At 53.9% G+C, this 22,725-nt stretch overlaps 1 protein-coding gene across 4 annotated transcripts; it reads left to right on the top strand.

The window, feature by feature from the left end:
• Positions 1–809: 809 nt before the first annotated feature.
• EWSR1 (EWS RNA binding protein 1) lies at positions 810–22,346 on the top strand. 4 transcript variants are annotated; one of them, XM_030285565.4, is made up of 18 exons: positions 810–927; positions 3,885–3,921; positions 4,141–4,192; positions 4,631–4,684; positions 5,909–6,032; positions 11,239–11,425; positions 13,861–14,028; positions 14,645–14,859; positions 15,474–15,654; positions 18,339–18,373; positions 19,016–19,048; positions 19,656–19,774; positions 20,096–20,225; positions 20,333–20,455; positions 20,532–20,712; positions 21,018–21,115; positions 21,489–21,765; positions 21,989–22,346. In XM_030285565.4, exons 1-18 carry the CDS (start codon positions 861–863, stop codon positions 22,026–22,028), a joined length of 2,121 nt encoding a protein of 706 aa, XP_030141425.4. In that variant the 5' UTR covers positions 810–860; the 3' UTR covers positions 22,029–22,346. The 4 variants fall into 4 exon arrangements, with proteins under 4 accessions (XP_030141425.4, XP_030141424.4, XP_030141427.4 ...); XM_030285564.4 differs by having other exon boundaries at positions 18,336–18,373; XM_030285567.4 differs by lacking the exon at positions 4,631–4,684.
• Positions 22,347–22,725: the final 379 nt, after the last annotated feature.

Raw genomic sequence — 22,725 nt, 5'->3', positions numbered from 1 at the left:
TAGGATGGGATGGGTTCCATGGGATGGGATGGGATGGGATGGGATGGGATGGGATGGGATGGGATGGGATGGGATGGGATGGGATGGGATGGGATGGCATTCAGGGACACCCAGGGGACACACGGCTGTGCCATGGGACACCCACCCACAATGTGACACCAATCCATGCAACATCAGCCCTGGGACACCCACCCACGGTCCCACCACCCATGGGACACCCAGCTGTGCCACCACACCCCGGGTCACCCCCCAGTGCACGCAGGACACGCGGTACTGCACCCCCTCATGTCCTCATGGGACACGATGACATCACGCAGCGATGACACGCGGTGACGTCACTCTGCCACGTGGGCAGCGCACAATGTCAACCCCAGCACGGGGACCCCAACCAGCACCCGCCGTGACACTGGTGACGTCACACACAGCCCACAGCGTCACCCGCCGGCAGGTGACACCGAGTGACGGACCAGGAGGCGCCGCCAGGCGACACCCGGGGCTCACCGCCTGCGTGACGTCACGGCGGCCCCGCTACGCCTCCATGACATCACTACGCCGGCCATGACGTCACGCCCCCGCCGCGCTCCCCGCTCCGCCTCGCGGCCCGAGCGCCTCTTGCGCGACGGTCCCTAACGGCCGCGGGCCGTACCATCCCGCCCCCGGCGGGGGGGGGGAAGCGCCCAGCGAGGCGCGGAGCCGCCATCCGGAGCGGCGGCCGCTGCCCGCGGGGCCGTCCCGGTTCCCCGCGGACGGCAGCAGCGGCGGGCGGGCGGCGGAGCGGGGCGGGCCGAGCCCCCGGGCCGCGTTCTGCCGGCGGCGCCCCCCGGGCGCGGGGTGGTGCGCGCGGCGGGGCCGGGCGGCGCATGCGCGGCGCGGGGCGGGGCCGGGCGGGCAGCGCGGAGGAGGAAGGCGAGAAAATGGCGTCGACGGGTGAGCGGGGCCGGGGCGGGCCGGGCCCGGGGCGGGCGGCGAGGCAGGACGGGACCCCCGGCAGCGCCGCCGCCCCCGCCGCGGAGCGGCCGGAGGGGCGCTGGGACGGCGCCGCCGGCCCGTGGCGCCGCGCCCGGGGGCCGCTGGGGTCGGGCCGTGCAGGGCCCGTCCCGCCCGTGTCCCGCCGGTCCGCCCGCCCGGGCCGCGCCGGGGCCGCGGGTGTTTCCCCTCAGCGTCCGCTGCGTCTCTCGCGGCCCCTCGGTGCCGCGGGATCGCCGGAACCCCGCGCTCGCAGCAGCCGAGCCCGAGCGGGGCTCGCTCCGGCCCTGCCCCGCGGGTCTGGGCGCGATGCGGGAGCGCTGCGGGTGCGAAGGGACCTGGAGCTCATCCCGGGGCAGCGACACCTCCCCCTGTCCCTGCGGGCGGCCAGCCCGGCCCTGGGCACCGCCAGGCACGGAGCATCCTCTGGGATCTCCGCTCCAGCACCTCCCAGCCAGCAATTCCTGCCCAAAATCCCACCCATCCCTGCCCTCTGGCAGTGGGAGCCATTCTCTGTGTCCTGTCCCTCCATCCCTTGTCCCCAGTCCCTCTCCACCTCTCCTGGAGCTCCTTTATGCCCTGGAAGGGGCTTTGAGCTCTCCTTGAAGCCTTCTCCTCTCCCAGCTTTTCCCCACAGCGAGATAAGATGTTCCACCATCTCCATGGCGCCACAATTTTCTGAATGAAGCGTTTTTCCACGCGGGCTCCAGCTGGATACAAATAGTTGGAGACAGAGACTCTCCAGCTCAGTACACCTTAAAGTGCTTTAAATCACAGCAGGATTTGACTCCCTTTAAAAGAATGAGGATTTTCCTTTTTTCCAACAAGGAAAATCTCCCAGGCCATGGAGTGTGAGGGAATATCACCAACAGCACCTTGGGGAGCTTGAAAAAGAAAAGTCAGTAAAGGAACATCTGCCAGTGGAATTGTCAGGACGGGGGTTAAAACCACAGCTGTGTTTTCCCTTAATTCATGGAATTGTTCCTCCTGGGAGCTGCTATTTTCAGCCTCTGGTGTGCTTCTGAGCCTTGTGAAATAAAAGGAAGATTAATTTCCCCCTGGAAATAAAAGCCAGGAGATGGGTTTAACTAAATGAACCATAATATTATTTTTTATTAATGTTCTGTGTTCCTCTAAATCCCAGCAAATTAAAAGAGAGGCATCACCACAGGCAAACTGCAAATTCCACACCTGGAATTAAATCCTGCAGAGGGGGAAATGTTGGGTTTAGGTGGGACTGGGGGAGGGCTGTGAGGAGTGGGGTTAATTGATACCCCTGCATGGAGCTCGAGGGCAAAATGGGCTGAAAACGGAGAATTAAATGAGGTTTTGGTGGCTGGAGGGTGAGCAGGGAAAAAAGTGGAGTGGTAGGAAAGGGAAGCTGGATGGGGGGACCAGGCATTAATTAACACTCAGGATTTAGCAGAACCACGTGTAAAGTGAATGAAAAAAAAACCAAAAAACAAACAAACCCAGAGCCCTGAACTGAACAAGGAAAATGTTCCAATATCCCACGTGCCAACCTGAGAGGGAAGTGGGAATGCTGCCAGGGGAGTTTAACAGTTTGTGCCTTGTGTCTTGGGAGCAGGGAAACCTTTGGAGAACTCCAAGTGTCTTCTTTCCCCGTGTGAGGTGTTCTGGGCAAGGTCAAAGGAGTGAACAACTGCCAGGGATTCCTGCTGGGATCCCAGCAGGGCTGTTCCTGCCTCCAGCAGGGATCCAGGGGCTCTGCTCCTGCCCAGGGAGCAGGAGGAGAAGCTGGGAGCACCCCTGGAGGCTGGGCAGGAAGGGTTTGGTAGGGATGGATGCACAGGCTGAGGAACAGGAGGTTGTGCTGGATGGAAGCTGTGTTTTCCAATGTTTCCCAAGTGATTCCTGGGGCTCCATGCCTTGGGAATAGTGGGATAATGGCATTAAAGCCAGGCAGAATTTGCTTCCTCAAGTTCTCCAGTGCAGGAGTTGAGCTTGATCCATGTGGGTCTCTCCCACTTGGGGATATTCCATGATTCTTGGGAAAAACTTGGATTTCTGGCCAAGGTGTGACGGGAGCAGTGGGAACTCTTCCCACACAGGGATGGCTGGGAGCAGCTCCACTGATGCAGCTTCTGGCTGTGGCCTCCACCAGGAGCTTCTGGGCTCATTCCTGATTTCCTGAGCACCCTCTGTGCTCCTGGCAGAGCTGGGATCTCTGGCCAGGTCTGCTGGGAATGATGAATTCATCCCTGCTCCAGACCTTGGGTTGGGAGCTGGAGCTGTTGCTGCCTGTGAGGGAACTGGGAGCTGCAGTCCTTTCAAATTTAGCCTCCTAATTGCCATGTGGATTCATTTTCCATCCCTGCCAGCAAATCAGTTCACATCAAAACCCCAGGCTTTGCTGCTGGGGTTTTCAGGATTTTGGTTCTCCTCCCAGTCGGTTGTGACATGGATTGAGGATTTGAGGAGGGAATCACTCCCATCTTCCCAGCTCCAGCCCTTCCAGGGGACAAGTGGCTTTCCAGCCATCCATGTGTGTCCTTGAAAGGGAAGGAGTGAAGGTGGTGAAACCTTCCAGCCCAGCCCTTTCAGAGCAGGGTGCTGGGTTTGGAAGGCTCAAATCCCTCTTTTCCTTTGTTCCAACCCAAATCCCCCCCTGCCAGCCCCCTGGGACCCATCCAAGGTGGCAGTTAAATTGAACCGGGGTCATTTGAGATCAAAGTGGCTGCTGCAAGCAGCAGGAACAATGAGGGGAAGGGAGGTTTTGTTCCCCTCCAAAAAGAGGACTGAAAATGTGCATTTACCTTCCACCCTTGGGAAACTGGAATTCCAGTGGTTTATAGCAAGCTGCAGGAGGAAATTCCAGCTGCTGTGCTCTTGGTATCTTTAATTTTATTAAGCCTTTATCAATGTTTTTATTCTTTTTTCTTCTCCTTTTCTTTTAGATTACAGTACCTATAGCCAAGCTGCAGCTCAGCAGGGGTAAGTAGCTCATCCTCCCTGTTTTAAAAAGGTGTCATAAAAGTAGATCATAATTACGGTTTGGGCTTTACTCAGGTATGTTTGGAAAATCCTGAGGGTTTTCCTGGAGCTTTCTATTCCCATAGAATTTCAGCAAGAAACCATTGGGGCTGCATGAAAATTTGTCTGGCGATGCAGATTTGGGGCAAGATTATAAATGTCTTTACATTCATTCCACAGCTACAGCGCCTATGCACCTCAGCCAGCCCAAGGATATGCACAGACCACCCAGGTAAAACATGGGGAGGGGGTGGAATTCCTGCTCAATCACCTGTTTTCCAGGAAAACTGGAAACTCCGAGTGGCAGCGTCAAAATCTGGGGTTAAAAGTTGTCTTGGAGCTTCTCCCCCAGCCCAAAGTGCTTTTTAAAAGTGGAAATAACCTCAACAATCCCCCTTTTTTGTTAATTTATTCAATCCTGATGCCAGAAAAGCCAAATTCTTGGTGTATGTTTGACACCACCACGTTGGTGGGTGTTGGAATCGGAGGTGTAGGAGAGAAAAAAGGGGGGAATTGCCTTTTGGGAAATGGCAGAATTGGACAGAGGAGGAGGGAATCTACTTTTTCCTGGAGTTTTTATTGCTATAAGTGTTCATACTCTCAGTTGGCTGGACTGCAAAATAATGATGGTCTTTCAGAGATTAACTTAATGCTTATTTTTAACCTTTAGAATCCAAGTTACTACAACCACATTTGTCTGCAAACTCCAAGTATGTTTCCAAAGGTAAATTCTTGTCCTCAAAAAGTGCTGTAGGCTTAATTTTCCTTCCCAAGAGGAGGAAGACAGGCTCAGTGTGGGCTGAAAGGAAGGTGATGGTGACTTATTTAAATTAAAAGTCTTTGGAGACCACAACTGGAAGAGCTGCTCCCAGTTGTAGGTGAGGTGAAAGGTAGGAGCAGGATAAGGGTAGGAACAGGAAGCCTCAGCAACTAAAACCAGCTAATTAAACTCCTAACCAGCTAATTAAACACCTAACCAGCTAATTAAAGCCCTAACCAGCTAATCTCAGCTGTAGGCACGTGCCCATGGGAAGTTTGCAGCGTTCCCTGCCCCTTTTTGGAGGGAACTTCCAGGGACAGGGATGTGTTCATGTGCTCAGGGCTTTCCTGCTCCTGGTTCAGACCTGTGCCCTGGGTTCAGGAAGGCTGAATATCCCAAAAAGTCGAGAGAAATCTGAATTCTTTCAGAATCTGGAGGTTAAAGTTGTCTCCATGTCACTTCTCGAGCTGGATCCAGAGTTTGGTGCTAAGCCAGGAGCTGTTGCAAGCTTGCTGGTGCCTAGAGCATGGGCTGGTAGGGCATGGCTTGGGCAGCTGGTGGCACTGCTGGGCACAGCTGCTCCTCTCCTTCCCTCAGTGATTTTCAAGCTGGATTTGGAAACAAAGTCAGGGAATGGGTGAGGTGAGGGCTGATCCCTCACTGAGCCATAGGCACCGGAATGGGAGCAGCAGCACTGGGATACTTTGGGTGTTCCCATGGATCCCATCCTTCCATGCCTGTACCAACTCCCAGTTTTCAAATTAATGGCTGATGGGCATGAAAAATACTCCCAAATAATTTAATGGAAACCTTCCACAGGTTTCCTTTAGCCAACACCAAAGCAGTTTTACACTGAAGTGACTTTTCCTTTGTGCAGGGAGCACTCCCATTCCTGTATTCCAGGTTAACCTGGCACGGTGCCTGTGGGTGCTGGTGGTAGCTGTGAGCAGCTGGGAGCTTTCCTGTTTGCTTTCACAGAGCAGAGGTGTGTGGTGCCAATGTCAAGAGCCTGTTCCTTCAGTCTTGGCAGGGAAAAAAACCACTCCATAACCTCCTTGCAGAGCTGACCCGGAATTTCCCGCGGCACCTAAACTTTCACAGCAGCCTTGGCTTTGAGAGTGCTCAGCAACTGCAATTCCTGGGGGGTGGCTTGTGCTCATGGATTGAATCTGTGTCCTTTTGGAGCAGACCTACGGGCAGCAGAGCTACGGGACCTACGGGCAGCCCACCGACGTCAGCTACACACAGCCGCAGACCACGGCCACGTACGGGCAGACGGCCTACGCCACCTCCTACGGGCAGCCCCCCACAGGTGAGACCTGCTGGGCTGGGCTGGGCTCTGCTTGGCCTGCCAAAGGCCTCAATGTCACCTACGCTGTCCCACGGGCAGGGACAGCTCCCACAGGCTGCTCCAAGCCCTGGGCAAACTCGGGAACTTCCAGGGATGTGGCAGCTGCAGCTGTGGGTGACCCGTGTGACCACCCTCCCAGGGAACAATTCCCAATATCCCATCCATCCCTGCCCTCTGGCACTGGGAAGCCATTCCCTATGTCCTGTCCCTCCATCCCTTGTCCCCAGTCCCTCTCCAGCTCTCCTGGAGCCCCTTCAGGCCCTGCAAGGGGCTCTGAGCTCTCCCTGGAGCTTCTCCTCTCCAGGTGAGCACCCCCAGCTCTCCCAGCCTGGCTCCAGAGCAGAGGGGCTCCAGCCCTTGCAGCATCTCTGGTTCCTCCTCTGGACTGGCTCCAGCAGCTCCAGATCCTTCATGGAATGGTTTTGGCTGGGAGAGACTTTAAAGCTCATCCAGTGCCACCCCCTGGCGTGGGCAGGGACACCTCCCACTATCCCAGGCTGCTCCAAACCCTGTCCAGCCTGACCTTGGGCACTGCCAGGGCTGTGGCAGCCGTGCATAAACAGGAATAAATGCGCTGTTGAGTTTTCAGGGCAGGGTTTGGGTGCTGTGGGACCCAGCAGGACGTGCTGTGCTCAGAGCAAAGGGAACAGTGTCCCTGGCTGCTCCTCAGCCCTTCCCTCCCCTGCCAGTCCTGTCACTGGCAGTGAAATGTGCCTGTTCTGATCCTGTACCTTCTCCTTCTCATCTGGTGCTTCCCCCAGTGGAAGGAGCCAGTCCAGGTTGGACTGTCCTGCTCACTCTTGCATGGAAAGTTCTGTCTCATCCTGTCAGAACTCGAGGTCCCCTTTGGTGGGAGCCCTTGAGGTGTCACTTGGTTTTAGTTCCAAAACCCTGGAGTGTCAGAGCTCACACAGGCAGTGACAGCAGGGCTTGGCAAGGCTGCAGTGCTCTTTGCTGTCTCCAAACTCTCCCAAGTGCCATCTTCATGGATAAAATCCTGGCCTCTAAGACCTTTTAGGTGACTCCAGCCCCATTTCCTAAATGATAAACATCATCCTGCCCTCCACCTTTGCATGCCCTGTGGTGGTTTTGGATTTCCAGAACAGATGCTTGCTCATTAATGCTCCATAAACTCTCACAACATGTTCTTGGAGCTGGAATTTCCTCCAGACGAGTGTCTAAATGTTTAAAACTATTGAGGCAATGTTTAATTCATGTATATTCATGTTTATTTAATGTCTGTTTGGGCTGAATATTCAGGAGTTTTAGAAAGCAGATTTTCCTCCCAGTGATTCCTTGGGTGCCGTGTCCTGCACATTCCTGGGAGAGACATTATAAACATTTTGTAGTTGGAATCAAACACTTCCCAAAGCAAGGGAATTCCAGGACAGACAGACACTGGGATATCTGGCTGTAGAGGCCATTGAGGAATTCTTCAGAGGGAGGAGCTGGAGAGAAAATATTAACCAAAATGAAAATATTTACCATCTTTACGTGGATCAGGAAAATTCCTGCTCATGAGATCCATATCCATTAGCTAGTGTCACTGGGGGTTATCTACAGGACTTTTTCCTTTCTTTTAAGACTACCTAGAGAAAAGTTGGCAGCAAAAAATGATTTGTGAACTTCCAAAATTCCTTTCTTAGAAATATTTACATCCCTGTGACTCCTGTGGACTTCAATCCCACAGGAGTCACAGGAAACTGCTCTGTTTATGTTTTTCCTTCTCCCTTAAGAGGAGATTTGCTGGGAGAATAATAATAATAATATCAGGCTTTATTTTTTTTTTCTGCACAGCTGCACTTTTTTGTAAGCAAAAAAAAAAAAAAAAGCTTCATTTTTTTTTCATCCATGAAAAAACCACCAACTTAGAAAGTGGTCAAGCAAAAGATCCTATCAGCCCACAGAGCTGGGCTGTGGCAGCTCTGGGCATGGAGCCAGGTTGGATTTATCCTTCCTCCACCTGCCTCTCCTTGAGGAGCCAGAGCTGTGGAAAGGCGACTGCAGCCTCTCTCTCTCCCCTCCCTGCCTTTCACGCTCAATAAACCCCTGGGCCAGACACTGTCATGCCCCGAGACATGTGCAGTTCTTACAGTTGAATCCCAATCCTGTTTTCCTGTGAATCACCTTTTTGTACTGCAGTTCCTTAAAGATTTTTTGTTGTTTTTTTTTTTTGCCTGAACAGCCTGGGGTTTAGGTGAAGTGTTGTTGAGGTCAAGGAAATCCAAGATGTGTGTGGATGCAGCCTCTCAGGATGGGTAGGAATGGCAGGGATGGATTTTTCCTTGCCTTGCCTCCAGGACACCCCAGGAAAGAGTTACCACCCTCCTTCCCTCCCTGGGGCTGTAGGAAAAGGTGTCTTGGAGCCACCCAGTCACTTTGTTCCAGAGAAAAAGGGATTTGGGAGCAGTTCCCTCAGGTTGGGGATCACTGGCACCCTCAGACCTGTGGCTCATGAATCAGTGCAGGGTGTTAGCAGGAATTACAGGAGTAAATAAATAAAGAGAATTCTGGTGTCCAGGTGTGGATCCTTTGGAAGTGGGAAGTGCTCTCTAAAGCCAGCCAGCCCCTGCTTCCCTTTACCTGGGACATTTGGGGTATGGATATTGAAATTTCTAAAGGATTTGAAGTTAATGAACACACAGCTGCCATAACAACCCCAAAATATCCCAGAACAGGCTGGAGAGGGAGTCAGCTCTGCATCCCTTCTCCAGCCCCTCACTGGTGGGACAGACACAAGCCAAGCAGGAGGCAGCTCTCTTCCTGAATAAATCTTTCTGGAAAGAAGAAATCTCTGTGAATCCAGACTTTTCCAGTTGATATTCTCTGTAGGTTAAATCCTGCAAGCTTCTCCACCACATGGAGAATTCCTAGCCTTCAGTAAGGGGTTTCTTTGAGGGGAATTTAGGCACTTTAAGCAGGTTATTATTCCTTCTGTTACCTTTTTCTTTCACCAGCTTTTGTGCTGTGTCAACTCTTATTTTCCTGACTGGGAGGGGAGGAGAGAAAAGTGATTTCATAGAGATGCCACCCTCAAAACAACAGCCCTTGAGGGTTCCCAGAGTGTCTAAACTGGGCTTGATTTGTGATTTAGACCAGTGGGATGGGAAATCACTGCCTTTCCTTTGGGACAAACCCTTCCTGCTGAGCACACTCTTCCATGAGGGAAATGCTCCATCTAGAGCTGAAGCTTTAAAATTGAACTTGGTTGTTTTGTTTTTTTTTTTCCCTCTCTTTTATCCTGCTGCCTGTGCAGAGCCAGCAAAGCTTTTTGCTCCCAGTAAGAGCACTGGGAAAGGGGGCCCAGCTGTGGGAGGAGCACCCTGGGGCTCCAAATCCAAGGGGAACAGCCCAGGGCAGGGCTGTGGCTGCAGCACACGGGCTGCAGGCTGTACTGAGCCTTTTTTAGTGTGTGGTCAGGCTTTGGCAGTTAAAATAAAGGTTTATTTAACTCCTGGGATTGGTGCTCCCTGTGCAATTGCTGTCTAGCCTCACATTTAAGTGTTTGGGCTGCTCAAATTTGTCCAAGGCTTTAAAAATCCTCCCGTTGGGCATCATCCCCTTCACCCTTCTCAGCAGCACTTTTCAGAGAGCAGCAGACAGGAATAATAATCATTAAAACTGATTTTCTAGTGATTCCTATTTCCCAGTGGGAGTCCAGTTTGCATTCCCAGCTTGGCAGCCCTGGGATGGGGTTGGGTGGGGACCAGGGGTAGGACTCTGGCAGAGGGTCCAGGCTGGTCTTGTGTCTGCACCAGGATCCTGAGGGACAGCAGAAAGCTGAAATTTGGGGGTGTCTGTAGTGAATTTGCTGTGCAAACTTCCTGCCCTTCTCCTGTTCCCCTTTCCTGCTGCCCTGGTGTGGAGGCAGCAGCGGGGCTGAGGCAGTGCCGTGGTGCTCTGTGAGGGCACAGCGTGTTCTGCTGCTGGAAGTGCTGTTTGCTTTGCAAATGAGGCACTTGGGATAAAATGCTGCAGCCCAATTTGCCTAAAGGAAATGTGTCACAAGCCTCCCGTGTTTATTAAAAATCAAAAGTGATGGAGAAGCTGTTGCCTTCACTGATCCCAGCCATGAGAGCATTTGGCTGCTCTTTTTGCTTTTTTTAATGTTTAACAGCATTTTTATTGCTGTTTTTCCATCTAAGTCTCATATTCTTAATTTGAAAACTTGCTAGAAAGGTTGTTAGGAGCACAAACCTGATGTGTTAATGCCAGTTCACCTTTGTGACAAGGCAAATGCCACTAAATTATACAGGAGCTGTTTGGGGATCTTGGATATTGTAAAACTGTTGAAAAGGAACTCTGTGAGCTCACAGCTTTTTCCCTAAACTGAACTGAAATTCTGAGAAAAGGGAAGGTACATAAAAACATCAGGAGCTGCCTGATGTGTCTCTTTTGACCTTTTTCTCATGTGAAAGCAAATGGAAAGTGCTTTTCTTTTGTTTCCAGCTTTACTGATTTAAAATAGGCTTTCAGAAATGCCTCTGAAAGACTTCCCAGGCCAGGTTTCGTGCCTTTATTTTTCAGAAGAGCTAAAAGGATGGGACTGTACTTGCGAAATCACTTGGATTTCTTTTACTTTGGAGCTCAGGGGGGTTTGTTGCCCTGCCTTTGTTGAGGACATGCTCAATGTCTCAGCTTGCCCTGCCTGGGCTCTGGTTGCTGTAAACAATCCTGGATGCTGGTCCAGGAGTGGCTTCCAGAAAGCTCCTGGGAGTGGGATTTGGGGATGCTGAGGGGCTGAAAGCTGAGGCTTCCCAAGGTGGGGGAATTCTGTGAGTAAGGCAGCGGGGCAGGGTGGGGTAATTGATGGTTTTTGAGTTGTCTGAGGTGGTTTTGTGGTGGTAAAACTGTATCTGTGTTCAGCCCCAGGAGCACCACAAGGACAGGAGTCTGAGATACTTGGGAATGCTGGAGAAGGACTTGGGACAGGGGTCTGGAAGGACAGGAATGGCCAGAAAGCAGGGTTAGATGGGAAGCTGAGGTGAGGGAGGTGACACAGAGCAGTTGGATCCCTGGAAGTGCCCAAGGCCAGGCTGGGCAGGGCTTGAGATGGTGGAAGGAGTCCCGTGGCAGGGGCATGGGGAGAGATGAGCCTCAAGCTGGGCTGCTGCCAGGAATTGCGAGGTCCGGCAGAGCCGCGGGGCTGAACTGTGCTGTGTTGCAGGTTACAGCGCCCCGACTGCCCCCCCTGCCTACAGCCAGCCCGTGCAGGGCTACGGCAGCGCCGCCTACGACACCAACACGGCCACGGTCACCAGCAGCCAGAGCTCGTACGCCGCCCCGGCCGCCTACGGCACCCAGCCCGCCTACCCGGCCTACGGGCAGCAGCCGGCCCCGGCCGCCCCCGCCAGGTACCGCCCGCCTCTGCCCCGCCTTCTCCTCCTCTGCCTCCTCCTCCTCTGTGCTTTAGTCATTCTCCTTTTCCTTCTCTTCTTTCTCCTTGTCCACCCCTTCCTCATCTTCCTCCTCCTCCTCCTTACCATCCTCGTCCTCCTTATCATCACTATCCTCATCTTCCTCCTCCTTCTCCTCCTTCTTCTTTTGTTTTTTCTTCCCTCTCTGTCTTTTCACCCTTCTCCCTTTCCTTCTCTTCTACCCTATCCTTCTCCACCCCTTCCTCATCTTCCTCCTCCTCCTCCTCATTGTCACCATCCTCATCTTCCTCCTCCTCCTCCTCCTCATTGTTGCCATCCTCATCCTCCTCCTTCTTGTCCTTCTTCTCTGTCTCTTCCTCCTTCTCCTCTGTCTTTTCTTCCTCCTCCTTTTCCTTCTCCCTCCTTCTTCTCATCATCATTCTTCTCCACCCCTTTCTCATCTTCCTCCTCCTCCTCATCGTCACCATCCTCATCCTCCTCATTGTCACCATCCTCATCATCCTCCTCCTCCTCTCCCTTCTTCCTCCTTTTTTTCCTTCTTCTCCTCTGTCTCTTCTTCCTTCTCCTTCTCCATCTTTTATTCCTCCTCCTTTTCCTTCTCTTCTCCCTCCTTCTTCTCATCATTCTTCTTCTCCACCCCTTCCTCATCTTCCTCCTCCTCATAGTCACCATCCTCATCATCATCCTCCTCTTTCTCCATCTCCTTTTTTTCCTCCTCCATCTCTTCTTCCTCCTCCTTTTCTTTCTCTTCTTCCTCCTGCTTCTCTTCGACCCCCTCCTCATCCTTCTCTTCCTTCTCCTCCTCCTTTTTTCTTCCTCCTCCTTTTCTTCTTCCTCCTTCTTCTCCTGTTGTTCCTCCTCCTTTTCCTTCTCTTCTTCTTCCCCCCTTTTTCTCCTCATCCTTCTCCTCCACCCCCTCCTCATTCTTCTCTTCCTCCTCCTCTACTTCTTCCTCCTTCTCCTCCTCTTGTTCCTCCTACTCCTGCTCCTCCTTCTCTTACTTCTCCATCTCCCATTACTCCTCTTCCTCCTCCTCTTTCTCTTATTCCTCCTCCTCTTTCTCTGCTTCCTCCTTCTTCTCTTCTTCCTCTTTCTCCTCCTTCTTCTCTTCTTCCTTCGTCTCGTCCTCTTGATCCTCCTTCTTCATCTCTAGTTACTCCTCCCTTCTCCTCCTCATTCCCCTCCTCTTCCTCCGTCCCTTCTCGCTGCTCCCCGTGCTCCTGCTGTGGGGCTGTGGCAGGAGGAGGGAGCAGTGGGAGGCTGTTCCCATTCCTGAGGGATCGGAGCCTCCACAGCCACATCAGGCTCTGGCCTCTTGTGCTGCAGCACAGGGCTGAGTCCTGCCTGTCCTGAGTCACAGGGTCAGGCAGGATGCTGGGTGGATGCACAGCCTGCAAAACATTTCCTCTTTAAATCTCACCCCTCTGGGCACTGCCTGTCATCTATTGAGTTGAATTGTTTGCCGAGAGGATATGAAACATTTAGAATACATAATGGAAACTTGTTTGGAAGTGAGTAAAAGCTGATTTATTCCCTTACCTGGTGTCTGTAGCAAGCACTGTGGGAAGGGAAGGCAGAGCCTGGCACAGCTCTGACAGGTTACACTTTAAAGGGATGTAAATTTGCTGGATGAATCCTGACATTGTGTATAATTTTTCCCAGCTTCTACAGCTAAAGCATCTTCACTCTTTTTGCTCCACTCTGAGAAACAAATTGAAGTTAAAGACTCAGAATTCTTGGAGTTAAAAAAGCCCTCTGAGATCATGGAGGCCACCACTAACCCTCTCCCCAAATACCACATCCACACAGCTTTTAAACTTTGGGACAAACAGAAGGGGATGTGTGAATCACATGCAAAGGGTTCTCAAATTTCAGGCCTTGAGAGTTAATTCTAAACACACAATTGTGAGTGGTTTGGGTTGGAGGGGATCTTTAAAGGTCACCCAGTCCAAGCCCAGCATCCTTTCTGTTCCGTGGGATCACTGGGGGATAACGTGTGTGAGGCAATATCTGCCCGAGCTGGATTCTGAACCAAACAATGGGGCATTTCAGTGCCTGCCCTGCTGCCTGCTTCAGCTCCTGCTTTCCCAGGGCTCTGCAGGAGCATTCCACATCCTCCACTCAACCCCACAGCCTAGGTCTGAACCCCGTGGCTTTGGGATGAACAGGAGCTGTGGTGTTCCATGCTCTCTGTTCAGCACACTGCCTGGGCCTTTCCTGGAGTGTGCAAATACCTGGGCAGTGAGTGCTAAAATTGTGTTTATTGCCTATTTATTTGCTGTCACAAATCAAGGCCAGCTTTAATGCTACCCCAAAAAAGAGCTCACAACCCTCAGTCCTGTGGGATCTGAGCCCTTTGCTGCTGCCAGCTGTGGGGCTGGGCACCAACGTTGCTCCATATTTCTCCCCAGACCCCAGGATGGCAGCAAACCAGCAGAGACCAGCCAGCCTCAGTCCAGCACGACAGGCTACAGCCAGCCCAGCCTGGGCTACGGGCAGAGCAACTACAGCTACCCCCAGGTGCCTGCCAGCTACCCCATGCAGCCTGTCACTGCTCCACCCTCCTACCCTCCGACCAGGTAATGCTTGGCAGTGCTCAGCTCAGGGGCCTTTCGGGGGGATTTCATGGAAAAGGACCTTTAGTGGCCTGGGAGGAGGAGCTGTGCTTCTTGTAGTTGTTGTGGTGGGGATGGGGAGGCTGTGGCTGAGTGTAGAAGTGTCTCTGCATGATGACAAATGGGTTTAAGACATTTGCTGCTTTTTTTTTTTTAATTTTAAAACGTTTCCTAGAGGGATCTTTTGCTGCCTCCTTCTACATACAGCTTGGCCCAGGAGCTCCCTTCTCCCTTCAGGTGTCTTTGATGTGGCTTGTAAAATGTACACTTTGAAATTCTCAAAACCCAAGCTGCATGAGAGGAGCTTCTTTTATCCAGGGCCTGTTCCCTCCATTACCACTGAGTTTTGCCCTGGCACTTGTACCTTTTCCTAGAGGTGTGAATAAACTGGGATTGGCCACGTGGTTTTTGCTTTCACAGCCTTGGAGACTGGCCTCCATAGGATGACTTCAGCTTTTAAAGTGATTTACTGCACTAAATACAGCCTCTAATTGCATTGCCTTCCAGCATGAGCCACTCCATGCACACTGCCAGGGAATTGCCTCATCATCCCACCTTTCCCAATGCTTTTCTCTTCCAGCTATTCCTCCACACAGCCAAGCAGTTACGATCAGAGCACTTACTCCCAGCAGAGCAGCTACGGGCAGCAGAGCTCCTATGGCCAGCAGACCAGTTATGGCCAGCAGAGCAGCTATGGCCAGCAGCCACCTCCCACCAGTTACCCACCTCCCACCGGATCCTACAGCCAGGCCCCCAGCCAGTACAGCCAGCAGAGCAGCAGCTACGGCCAGCAGAGTGAGTGGGAGCCCTGGCAAGGAGCCCTGGCCTTGGTTTGGGTCTTAAACTCAGAGCTGGGTTGGAGGGAGAGGGTGTTGGAGCTGGGGTTTGGCCTTTCTCGATGAAAAATGGCATTTCTGGAGGCAGTGGTAGGTTGGGATGGTCCCCTCAGGGGAAAGGTGGGAGCACAGAGGCAGAAAACAATTGTGGGGAGGAGTTGAGGGGGCTGAGCCTGGAGAAAAGGAGGCTCAGGGGGGACCTTGTGGCTCTGCACAGCTCCTGACAGGAGGGGACAGCCGGGGGGGTCGGGCTCTGCTCCCAGGGAACAGGGACAGGAGCAGAGGGAACGGCCTCAGGCTGGGCCAGGGCAGGCTCAGGGTGGATTTTGGGAACATTTCTCCCTGTTGGTCAGGCCCTGGGCAGTGGTGCAGTCCCCATCCCTGGAGGGATTTAAGAGTCATGCGGATGTGGCACGTGGGGACATGGGTCAAGGGTGGCCTTGTGTGGAGAAACATCTGGAACCAACACCCTCAGAGGGATTTTTCCAAACTGAACAGCTGCAGTGTGGCTGGGGCTGAGGGCAGGTGAAGGGGCTGCCTCTCCCTGACCTGTTTGCACCCTCCCTTCCCCAGGCTCGTTCCGCCAGGACCATCCCAGCAGCATGAACATGTACGGGCAGGAATCCGGAGGCTTCTCCGGCCCCGGAGAGAGCCGGAATCTGAGCGGCCCCGATAGCCGGGGCAGGGGACGAGGGGGATATGAGCGTGGAGGCATGAGCAGAGGTGGGCGGGGAGGAGGACGCGGTGGAATGGGGTAAGAGCAAAGCTTTTCTCCTTTTCTCTAATTCTGGTTTACCCATAGGATTTGAAACGCAAAAGAAGGGACTGAAAGGTTGACGTTCCCAGCTGTGTTTCCATGGAGGACGTGTCTGTGTAGCAGCATTGCTTGTCATCCATGGAAACATTATCCTAAGGGAAATAGGAGCAGGATGGTTGGTTTGTCCTGCAGCTGGTTGGGCACCCAGGGAGGGGGAAACTGGGGATAATGCTGGCCCTGGCACTTTCAGCTCCCTTCGTGGTCGCTCAGAGGTGGAATCCTCTGTGGGGTTTAACAGTAACTCTGGGTGGAACACACACAAACCTCCCACCAGCTCCAGGGGATGCTCCCTGGGCCTCAGGAGCGGGGATTTTGGCAGGGCAGGAGCCTTGGGTCAGCCTCCTCCCGTGGAGCCTGCGAGCTCAGAGTGCCACGTGGAGGAGCCCAAGGACAGAGAGGAAGAGGTGCTTTGGCTCCCAGGCCTGCTCCCCCTCAGAGCATTCAGGTGCTCTGAATCAGTTTGGCCATTTCACCTGATGGCACAGCCTGGCTTGGTGCCACCTGTGCCTTCAGGTGTGTCCCCATCCGTGGAGGTCGTTCTGACAGGGGCGAGGGAGGAGAACTACTCCCAAAGGCTCCTCCAAGAGGGAATTCACAGCTTTGTGTGTGTTCCATCCCCTCACTCCGTTGCTCAGAGCTATGCAGAGTGTCCCCAGGTGTGGCACAGGACACGCTGTGCCCACCCTGGTGCTGGCTGGGGGGCTGTGACGGCAGCTGCCCTCCAGAGGCCACGTTTTCCCCTGGCACAGCCCAGTGACAGCCCCAGTTTGGCAGTGGATGGCCCCATTCTGCATAGCTCTGTTGCAGCCCATTGACGTGGCATGAAATCTTTATCAGAGAAATCCAAGAAACAATGGAAAGGGCTGGTTTGTGTGGGAACACATCCAGCTTGGAATTGGCACTGGTGGAGCAGAGTTCCAGGGATCTGCATAAAGATTTCAGCCGTGCTGTATTGATCTCTTAACGATGAAAGTAGATGTAGACACCTGAAATGTCTATCATCACATCCTCAAATTTCTAGCCCCTTCCAAGCTTCTCATTGCCAAAGATTTGTCACCTGTCTCTGATCTCACACCTTAATCCCAGCTCAAATTTGCCTCCCGAGCGATTTCCCACCTGGCCAGACCCTTACAAAGGGTCCCCCCCTGCCCCAGCCTTATGGACGTAGAGTTTGTGATGTCCATAGAACAGGTGGCTTCAGGGGACACCCAGGGCAGGTAGGGGAACTCGGCCCACCTTAGCATGCTGTGGTGATGGATTTCAGTGTCTCCAGCAGGTAAGGAGCTCGATGTTATTAACGTGCCCTTTTTCATTGCCTCGATGATTTGATATTTTTATGAAAATGGAAAACTTTTTAACATGCTTTGTCGCATTTATATGCTACAGGTTACAAAGTGAGAGCCTTGTAAACACCTCAATACTTAAAAAGTACCCGTACTCAGTACTCAGCCGGCAGCATAATGAAAAGTGGGACTAGACACGGTGTCCATATGGAGAGGAAAAATATACATAGAATATTTTTAACCCAATGTATTGATTGTATAAACGGAATCCTTCTGTAACTTTGGTAACTGCATACTTGTTGTTTGGTAATAAAAACCAGAGGAGGGTATACTACTACTTTAGAATTGTGTAACGTTAAAGAAAAAAAAAAAAAGTGTAAAAATCTTATGTTTAAAAAGAGAGACATTACGTAAATGGTGTATACTTTAACGAGAGGAGGCAAAGCTGCATGCAACAGCTCGAAATTCTGTATTGACTTTTTTTTTCCCAGTATTAGAGGTGCAATACTTGCTAGAAAAATTCACGGTGCTCTCCCTCCTCTGCTCGGCTCCTTCCAAACAGCTTGCTGGCTCACCCAAAAAAAGAGCAAGAAACAGCCTAAATCCTTTCTCGAGGTGGCCTTTTCCTACTTCACCACCACGCTCCAAAGCAGTTTTAGCTGTGAATGCTTCAGCCAAAGCTTTTGGTGAAAGCTGTGGCCCTGTTTGCATTGGCACCTGCCCAAAAGTGAGCGTGTCCACAAAGCTGCACCCCAGGCCTTGGAGCCCCCGCTGTACTCTGTAAAGAGTTGTTAAATTCAGTAGTGACCTGAATGTATGGCTTTATTTTGAGGGTTTTAGGTGCGATGTCAGCTGAACTGTGTTGTAGGTCTCGCGTGTGGTTTGTCTCCTTTTACACTGTTAAATGTCAGGGACCCGCGGGCCCGCGCTGCCGCAGGCTGAGGGTGCACCTTGGTGGACACACCGAGGGGAGGGAGTTGACCACTGAAACACCCCCAAATTGCTCTTTAACAACAACAACAACGAAAAAAAAAACAACTCTTTGATTACAAACAACCTCAATTTCTCAGCCAAGTATTGCACTGATGATACCCAGTAATAACGCCAGGGCACCGACAGCAAAGCGGTGCCTCAAACCACACCAAGGTTGCTTTATATGTAAAGAAAATTTGAGCGAGCTGCCCTGAAGAAAGGCCTAGTGCCGAGATGAGAGAGAGACAGAGAGATGTTTGGAGATGTTTAGCCAGTGCCCTTCTCCCCTGTGAGCCGCAGAGGCTCAGAGCGGTGCTGGCTTTGTAAAGGGAAAGGCCTTCATTTCTTCGTTTATCCCCCCAGCAGCGCTGGAGAGCGAGGTGGCTTCAATAAGCCTGGTGGTAAGTTTTTGAGCATTACAATGGATAGTGTTAAAAAAAAAAAAAAAAAAAAATTGCAGTCAGTTTTTTTTTTTAGCACGAAGTGTAATTTTTTATTCGTTTAAGTGGTTTAAAAATGACAATATGCAACCAGACTGTAATGGGTACTGCCGGCGATGCCCAGGGGTATGCGGACACAGTGGAAGAGTTGAGCAACCACTCCTGTAATTTTGGGGAAAAGAAATGGTTTGGATGTAATAAATCCTTTTCTTTTTTTTTTATAGTATATGTAGATATATTAAGTAACTTTTATTAATGAACTTAAAAACTGATTGGCTCGGTAAAACCTTTTAAAAAATCAGCGTTAATAGTGGTTAACAGATTGAAACCTGCTAAAAAAAATCAGTGTAATAGTGGTTAACGGTTTGAAAGCTGCTAAAAAAATCAGTGTAATAGTGGTTATTGGTTGGAAAAAAATGCTTAAAACCAGTGTAATAGTGGTTTTTGGTTGGCAGAAGTGCTAAAAGAGCCACCTGATGGCCCAGTAAGGTGCAGTGCTGCTGCTTGTGCGGCGCAGGTCGTAGCTAGTGTTGTGTGTGTCGGTTGTCCAGCCCGCAGGGCCCGCACTAACACCCTTCCCTATGCTTCTCTCCCGCCTGGCAGGACACATGGAGGAAGGACCCGACCTGGATTTAGGTAATTCCCACCAAACTCCCTCCCGAGGTTGTGGATCAGACATTTCTGTCCTTGTTCCAAGGGCTGCGGCCACCGCGGCGTCACCACTTCCAGCCTTTCTGGCCGTTCCCATCAATTCTTCATTCCCAAACAGCTGGAAAACCACCACACGTGGTTGGGAGATGCTCCCCCTTCTCTGCAGGAATTAGGGGGGTTGGGGGCTGCTCTGGAGCTCTTCCAGGGAGCCTGCAGCACCCCCAGAGCTTCATCCGTGGCTTGTCCCTTCCTGTCACACAGGCGTGTCTGGAAGTTCTGCGTCAGCTTTCCAGCGTCGGAAAAGGGGGGTGGATGTCCTTGTGTGGGAGCCCAGGGGGCACGAAGGTCTTCCTCATCTCTCCTGTGGGACGTGTCCTGAAATAACCTGGGGGTTCTTCCCACGTGGGTGGGTGTGGGCTCTGTCTGGCCGTGGCACTCGGGAGGTGGAGGGGAGGACAGTCCCCTCCCTTGGGTTTCCTGTCACTGCCAGAGAGCGAAGCTGCAGCAGGAGGGATGAGGTGATGGAAAGAACTCGGCCCTGGGATATCCCTGCCCTTCCTCTGCCCGCACTGACCCCGGAATTGTCTCCTAGGCCCCCCTATGGACTCAGAGGAGGACTCGGACAGCACTGCAGTCTATGTGCAGGGACTCAGTGATAATGTGACCCTGGAGGATCTGGCAGATTTCTTCAAACAATGCGGTGTTGTCAAGGTGAGGGGACACCAGTGACCCCCCCACTGGCAGAGGGAAAAGGATCACCCAGCTCCTCTTTCTCCTCCTCCTCCTTGCCCACTGCTCACATCCCTCTGGCCCCTCATGCCCAGGCTCTGGGAGAGGCCTGGCAGTGCTGTTCTAGGGCCTGTCCCTTCATTTTTGGGGTGTCTGGGCAGTTGCTGTCATCCGTGGTAGCCCTGGGGCCCCTTTCTTCTGTCCTGGAGTCCCTGGAATGAGCTCCTGTGGAAAGCAGAACGGAGTGAATCCCTGCTGGGCTGTGGGGACACAGAGCTGGGGTGACATTCCACTGTCCCTTAGATGAACAAGAGGACGGGGCAGCCCATGATAAACCTCTACATCGACAAGGAAACGGGCAAGCCCAAGGGCGATGCCACCGTGTCCTACGATGACCCGTCCACTGCCAAAACAGCCGTGGAATGGTTTGATGGTGAGTGTTTTGGGGTGGAATTCCAAAAATTCCAAGTGTGGGAAGCATCTGGGTGCAGGTGTGTGAAGCAGGGCCGCAACTCACCGATGCCATTGTGTCCCTCCCAGGGAAGGATTTCCAGGGCAGCAAGCTGAAGGTGACGCTGGCACGGAAGAAGGGCCCGATGAACAGCCTGAGGGGCGGGATGCTGCCCCGGGAGCAGCGGGGAATGCCCCCACCCCTCAGAGGAGGTACCGTGCAGCCCCCCCAGAGCTGCTGTGCCGACGCTGCCGTGGCTCCCGGCACTAACGGGGCTCCTTCCCGCAGGACCGGGGGGACCCGGCGGCCCAGGCGGCCCCAGCGGGCCCAGCGGCCCCATGGGCCGGATGGGGGGAAGAGGAGGAGGAGACAGGGGTGGCTTCTCCTCGAGAGGACCGCGGGGATCCCGGGGGAACCCATCCGGAGGGAGCGTCCAGCACCGCGCCGGAGACTGGCAGTGCCCCAACCCGTGAGTACCCACCCCAAGGGCTGTGCCAAGGGGGCATCGGGCATCCCAGCAGCTGGCCAGGGCAGCGAGGCCTTTCCCAAAATGACTGGCTGGGCCTTCCCAGGAAGCAGCTTCCAGCTGGCACAGAGGGAGGGGCATCACTCCTGGGGGCTGTGGGGGAACCACAGCTCCTGCGGGCAGCCAGACCCCCGCCCCACTGCAGCTGTGCCCCAGGTCCTGCCCTTGTGTCCCCTCTCACGTGCTTCCCAATGTCACCCCAGCTGGAATGCTGTCCCACTGCTGGGCTAACTGGAATTTGTACCCAGGGGCTGTGGAAACCAGAACTTTGCCTGGAGAACAGAGTGCAACCAGTGCAAGGCGCCCAAACCGGAGGGGTTCCTCCCACCCCCCTTCCCTCCTCCAGGTATGTTTGGGGGGTTCACAGCCCCACTTCCCAGCGGGACACCCCAGACCTGGCCTCGGGCTCCTTGGGGAATGGCTGGGCCAGCATTAGGAGCTGCCAGGCCTTCACCCCTCCGTGAGCCATGACACGGAGACCGGGATTTCTCCTGTGCTTCCTGGATTTGGGGGGCTGACAGCAGCACCCCGAATCCCCTCGGGTACCAGCAGCTCCCGGCCTTTGTCCTGCTGCTGCTGCCCGAGCTGGGTGTGCTGGGATGGAGGGTGGGGATCAGGCAGCGGCTGTGCTCCCGTGGGTCACTCCCGTGGGTCACTCCCGTGGGTCACTCCCGTGGGTCACTCCCGTGGGTCACTCCCGGCTCTCTGCTCCTCCGCAGGCGGTGACCGCGGCCGGGGCGGCCCCGGGGGGATGCGAGGCGGGCGCGGCGGGGGCCTGATGGACCGAGGCGGGCCCGGAGGGATGTTCCGAGGCGGCCGCGGCGGAGACCGAGGGGGATTCCGAGGCGGCCGGGGCATGGACCGGGGCGGCTACGGAGGAGGCGGCCGGAGAGGAGGAGGAGGAGGCGGCCCCGGGGGACCCCCCGGACCCCTGATGGAGCAGATGGGAGGAGGAGGAGGCAGAGGACGACGCGGAGGGCCGGGAAAGATGGACAAGTATGGATGGAGGGCAGGGCTGAGAGTGATGGGAGGGGACACTGGGGAGGGGGAGACCTTGATGGGGACAAGGTGGGGGGCGGCTGGGGTGGGACAGATGGGTGGAGGGGCGAGGGGGTGGGATGGGGAGTGGATGGGATGGGTGGCAGGGTGTCTGGGTAGGGGGTTAACCCAGGAAGGGCTCCTGGACCCCACAACTGACCCCTGTCCCCCCGGCCCACAGGGGTGAACACCGCCAGGATCGCCGAGACCGGCCCTACTAACGCCGCCCCTCCCAGAGCCGCATTTACTACCAGATTTATTTTTTAAACCAGAAAAAATGTTTTAAATTTATAATTCCATATTTATAATGTTGGCCACAACATTATGAGTCCTCCTTGTCTGTACTTTAGTATTTTTCACCGTTTGTGGAGAAACATTAAAACCAAGTTCAACGGTAGCGTGATGACTTCTTTCTTCCCCCCTCCCCCGAAATAAAACCGGTTGTTTAACGCGCCCCCGCCCCGCCTCCCCGCCTGTAACGCTGTGAACGGTTGTGACGGTTGTTTTTTTAAATAAAATTCCCGCTGTTTGTAACCGCACCATTGCTGGCCTTTCTTGAGAGCACCCCGGGAGCCCGGGGGGCGCGACCCCCGGGCCGGGGCCGGGGTAGGATGGGATGGAGGGGAGGGCCGGAGCTGCCCGGTGCATCCCGCCGTGCCTCAGTTTCCCCACGGGATATGAGCTCCGGGGAAGGGAGGAGGGGGCAGATCAATGGGAGCGGGGAGCCACACCCGGGCGGGGGTGGGGGGATGTCACCGAGTGTCGCTGTGTGTCACCCCCTGTCCGTGCCCCCGGCCGTGTCTGTGCCCCGCTCCGGGCCATGCCCCCGTGTCCGTGTCCGTGTCCGTGTCCCCCCCGCGCCCGTCCCCGCCCGCCGCCGCCGCCGCCCCCGTCCCGGCCCTTTCTGGGCCGCCTCCA

Source organism: Taeniopygia guttata, chromosome 15 (assembly GCF_048771995.1).
Source record: "Taeniopygia guttata chromosome 15, bTaeGut7.mat, whole genome shotgun sequence".
NCBI classification, from domain to species: domain Eukaryota; kingdom Metazoa; phylum Chordata; class Aves; order Passeriformes; family Estrildidae; genus Taeniopygia; species Taeniopygia guttata.
This window is presented reverse-complemented; position numbering and strand designations above follow the sequence as displayed.

What these genes read in the sequence shown, in the direction of transcription:
- EWSR1 (XM_030285564.4), top strand. Translation starts at nt 861, where the DNA reads ATGCGCGGCGCGGGGCGGGGCCGGGCGGGCAGCGCGGAGGAGGAAGGC. An exon ending in CAAGCTGCAGCTCAGCAGGG is followed by an intron (nt 3,922 to 4,140) that starts GTAAGTAGCTCA and finishes TTCATTCCACAG; the next exon opens with CTACAGCGCCTATGCACCTC. An exon ending in AGCCGTGGAATGGTTTGATG is followed by an intron (nt 20,226 to 20,332) that starts GTGAGTGTTTTG and finishes TGTCCCTCCCAG; the next exon opens with GGAAGGATTTCCAGGGCAGC.